The sequence below is a fragment of the Anthonomus grandis genome, unplaced genomic scaffold (genome assembly GCF_022605725.1).
Source record: "Anthonomus grandis grandis unplaced genomic scaffold, icAntGran1.3 ctg00000121.1___fragment_2___debris, whole genome shotgun sequence".
Lineage (NCBI taxonomy): Eukaryota > Metazoa > Arthropoda > Insecta > Coleoptera > Curculionidae > Anthonomus > Anthonomus grandis.
In genome coordinates, this window is record NW_026088436.1 from 1 (window position 1) to 4292 (window position 4292).

The 4292-nt window shown below is 32.7% G+C and overlaps 1 protein-coding gene across 1 annotated transcript; it reads right to left on the bottom strand.

The window, feature by feature from the left end:
* Window positions 1–680: 680 nt before the first annotated feature.
* Window positions 681–3988, bottom strand: LOC126749506 (neurotactin-like; the record flags this gene model as incomplete). Its single annotated transcript, XM_050459204.1, has 5 exons — window positions 3744–3988; window positions 1491–1629; window positions 1303–1430; window positions 1116–1251; window positions 681–965 (listed from the first exon to the last, which is right to left on the bottom strand). Coding segments are annotated over exons 2-5 (685 nt in total), but the record flags the coding sequence as incomplete, so codon positions are not given.
* Between the last annotated feature and the right edge of the window lie 304 nt (window positions 3989–4292).

A 4292-nucleotide genomic window follows, 5' to 3' on the forward strand; every position in this document is an offset into this window, starting at 1 on the left:
CTGCTAGTTTTCAAGATTTTGAATCAGATGATAGGAGCACATACTTATTCAAAAATTGTGATACAATAAAAAAAATAAATTTCGTTAATTTAATTTTACTAGTTTACATATAAATAACAGCCTTTCCCTTATTCAGCATAAAGAATCTTAGTGTCATTTTTGATGAGGTCAAGTTAAACTTTCAAGTACACATCAATAAAAAAATTATCCTGCTTGTATCAATTTAAATATAATTAGCCCAATAATGTCAAATGAATTCTTATAGAGATAGATTACTGCAACAGTTACCTCACTCTTGAAATAAAGAACAATATTCAATTAGCTTAAAACACCTCTTTCAGATTTGTTTTCCAAATTTGCCGACGTTAACCACGGTAGCAGCTTTACATGTTGGTCAGTTTTGAGAACTGACCAAGTTCACCCTAAATAGCTTTCAAATTATTTCACAGTAAGACAAGATTCATATAGTCACAGCCTAAGAAACAACATAATATTTAAATACCACTGCATAGAATTGAAGAAAAATTCATTTGCCTATCAGGGTGTATTTTTGTTAAACTCTGAAAAATTCAACTTAATAAGCTCATGCTCTCTTTCCACTTTAAAGGCAGAATTACAAATAATATAGTTATGCCCCAAAATTGTGAATCTATGAAACCGTTTAGCAAAACCGCACTTACCGATGGCGATTTTGTATCCTTTCAATTTTTCCATCCAGTTGACGTCCTCTTGTTCCGCATGTTTTTCGTCATCCTTTTTCTCGTTCAAATTTACGTTTTTCATGTCGTCCTTCTCGTTGGCACTTTTCTCGTCTAAAGTTTCCAATGAAGCCAACCCTGCTTGACTGTTAGTAGTCAAATTTTGAGACTCCGAATTCCGTTTCATACGTTGAAATACGGAGACCAAGGGCATTCTTATGGTGTCTAGAAGTTTTATTTTGTCTTTCGGTTCTACAGCCTTATCACCTAAAATGAATGAAAAGTAATGTAAGATGTATTTATATAGTTAATAGTTAATTATATATTGTATATATGTTGTTTAGTCTGTATATAACTCATTTTGAATGTATTAATATGAGAGTTGAAAATAAATAGATAAATAGTTCTTTGTGGTACCTTCTTCAGGATCACTGGGTTTGGTTTTTTTAAACGGGTTGGGCAGTTTAATTTTTGTAGCCAAAGCAGAATTGTCCTCTTTTTTTTCACTTTTGTCCTGCTCAATCAGTTCGGTGCCCTCAATTTGATCGTCCTCCTATAATGCTCAAAAAATTAAATTTATTTTAAATTTTCTATGTGAATGTACCTTGCACTGTTCCTTGGATTTGCTTCGGGTGAAAAATCCAGGCATCTGAATGCCACCTATAGGGATTTTCTTCGGTTTCACTTCCATACCTTCTTTTATCTCTTTTGGCTTCTTTTCGTCCGAGGTTTCTGCCAATACAACAACATTGAATTAAAACCTTTTTTTACATATTTTATTTGTATGTTTACCAATAACACTGGATGCCATAGTCTTCTGTTCGTTTTCTATATTTAAGATTTTTTCTCTTTCCTCCTCTTGGATACTCTTCTTGTCCTCAGTTATATTGGGGGGAGGTGACTTCTGGGATGGGTCAGTTTGACTCATTTTCTCTAGAAAAACCCTCAGATTGGTTTATGGTAGTAAGTAAGTCAAAAGAAAACTTAAAATTATAATTAGAATTGGATACTAGACTAAAAAAATACTATTTAATTTTTTTTACATGAGCATTTAAAACACAATAACCAAGACAGATAAAAGATGTTACAAAGATGATATCCTTATTACTGTTTACAAATTCATCAAAGTTATCAAATGGTTTATTGTTTTAAAAAAGAGTCATGCCTCGGGAAAGTCTCAATAACTCTGGAGCCAAGGTAGCATAGTTATGGGTCAGGTATGAATGAATGAATGGATCCATGGGTAGTAATAATATTAGGATTTATCCTTACATAGAATAGACACTCTGATGGCAATCATTTCTGTATCACAGAATTTCCAGAATTCTGACACAATTCCTCTGTAAGCCAAAGGTCTTGTTGGTATGAGCATAATGAACCCGTTCTAGAATGGCATAAGTGATTTTTGAGGTGAAATAACCATGATAGGCTGTAAGTAGGGACTTTAAAGGAACACAAGATGAGAAACTCCGAATAAGAAGAACTTTATGAAGTCATCATATTATGGCGAACATCTAAGTATGAGTGGATTTATAAATAGGAACACAAATCATTTAAAACAGTTAGATAGTATAGTAAAATTGTATAACTTGTTTCCAGCTACTTATTTGTTAGAAAGCATAATGCTTACCCATACTTACAGAAGCATGCTCGAGAGTTTTGAATTTGAGCAAGGATTAAAAATCCAATTAGTTTTGTTGAAAAACAGCTTCAACTGCAAAGGTATTTCATTCTTTAAATATCAATAACTTCCCTGTTTCTATAATCAATTTAAGGTTTTATTACAGAGGATTATTTGTGCTTGGTGAAGTTGCTTGCTCACCAATCAATATAATGATGAGAGAATGCAAGTTATTTTGGATAAACTATAATGTTGACCTTGTTGGCATTTGAGGTCTTGCTTTTAGCCTGGTTCTACCTCATTTGCTTAGTGTGTAGGGTAGGTAGGTAATTGCTTTTGTTTCTGTTACTTTTTTGAGCTAGATTTGTGTGTAAGTGTATTTTATCCCTTGTTATTTGCCATCCCTCCTTCATGTAATTACATTTATACTCTACGTAAAATGTGTTGGAAATAAAATAAATTGGTTTTGACAACTTTTTACTAAGCTCCGAGTCATGTTGGTCCAAACCCAACCCAAGAAACACACTCTATTGGCAATATTTGGTTCAAAATTATGCTTCAGAGGCTAAAGTTAATAGATTGAGTTTTTGCTGTACGAAGATAATATTTATTTACCAAAAACCACCTCTCCATATCTGACTGTGTCTCACCGATGCCAGAATCTTTAAAATTTGGAGGTTCATATGTCACCACCCTTCTGAAAGTTTACCAGACTGTTTACATAAATGAGAGTCCAGGGATCTTGGATTATGTTCTTGAAAATTATCGAGAAAAAAAAAGTTAATCACAATAATACCTGAAATAATATGAAAATTGCTACTCAAATGCCTGGAATATAAAAGAAATTAATACACAAGTTCAGGATACCCTAATAACCCAAAAAACCTCTTGGTTTTTTTGGCTTCAAAAACCTGAAAGGAACTACCTAATTCCTGAAATGCTTGTAATATGAAATCGACTTCCAAGGCCTGGAAGGAATGAATGGAAATATAACCGTTATAGAGTATTGTGGAATTCCTGTAGAAGTTTATCAAAGCTTAGGGCTTTTTCCCAATGGGTCTCATTTCCCAATGGCAATGATGGAACAACAGCCTCAAGTTTTTTACATGGCATTAAGCTACCTAAAGTACCTATGTAGTTTTTATTTTTTTCAAGCATAAGTTGTCTTATTACTAGGAATTTCTTGTTAGACAATGTTTGATAAATTAAAAAATAAAAATAAATAACAACATTTTAAGACCTATTGTGTTTTGCCTAATTTTGAATGAATATGGATTTTATGCCTCAAATGACAATGAACCTTTGTTGTTGTGATTGGGTGAAAGAACTAAGAGGAATTATATAAAGATTCTGCTTATATAGAATGATTGTTAAATTCTATAAGATGAAAACATTATAATCATAATAGATAGAAGTAAACTCACCCTTATTTATGGATTTTTTCGTAAAAAAGCCGGCAATTAACCGCTCAAGCCCTTTATCTATCGATTTTCTTCCGCTGGGCTACGCTAGGACACATGCGTGCCAGTCCCTATAATATAGAGCAGAGGCCTATTTTTAAATTTGATAAAAACACCCGAAATAATAGAAACGACCTGTATGTTAATAAATTCAAAGACAAATTTCGATTTTATGGTAATTTTCAGTTAAAACAGTGAAAAACCCCGGAATGTTCAACATAAACACAAACATCAACAAAAGGGACGCCACATTTGACAACACATGACAGTTCGCCGCTGCGCCTACTGTGATCTGACCGATTTGACGTTGTCACATTCAATACCTTGAAATGTCAATAGGTTATTTTAGGTTAGGTCACAGATTAAATCTAATGATAACATTTAATCTGTGGTTAGGTTTTAAACATTTTTGTTTATTATTATTATTATTGTGTGTCAATATTTATCTCGCCATTTTATTATTTATTAGCCCGAGTTTGCTGTAATTTATGTTAGGATGTAATGGAAGAACAG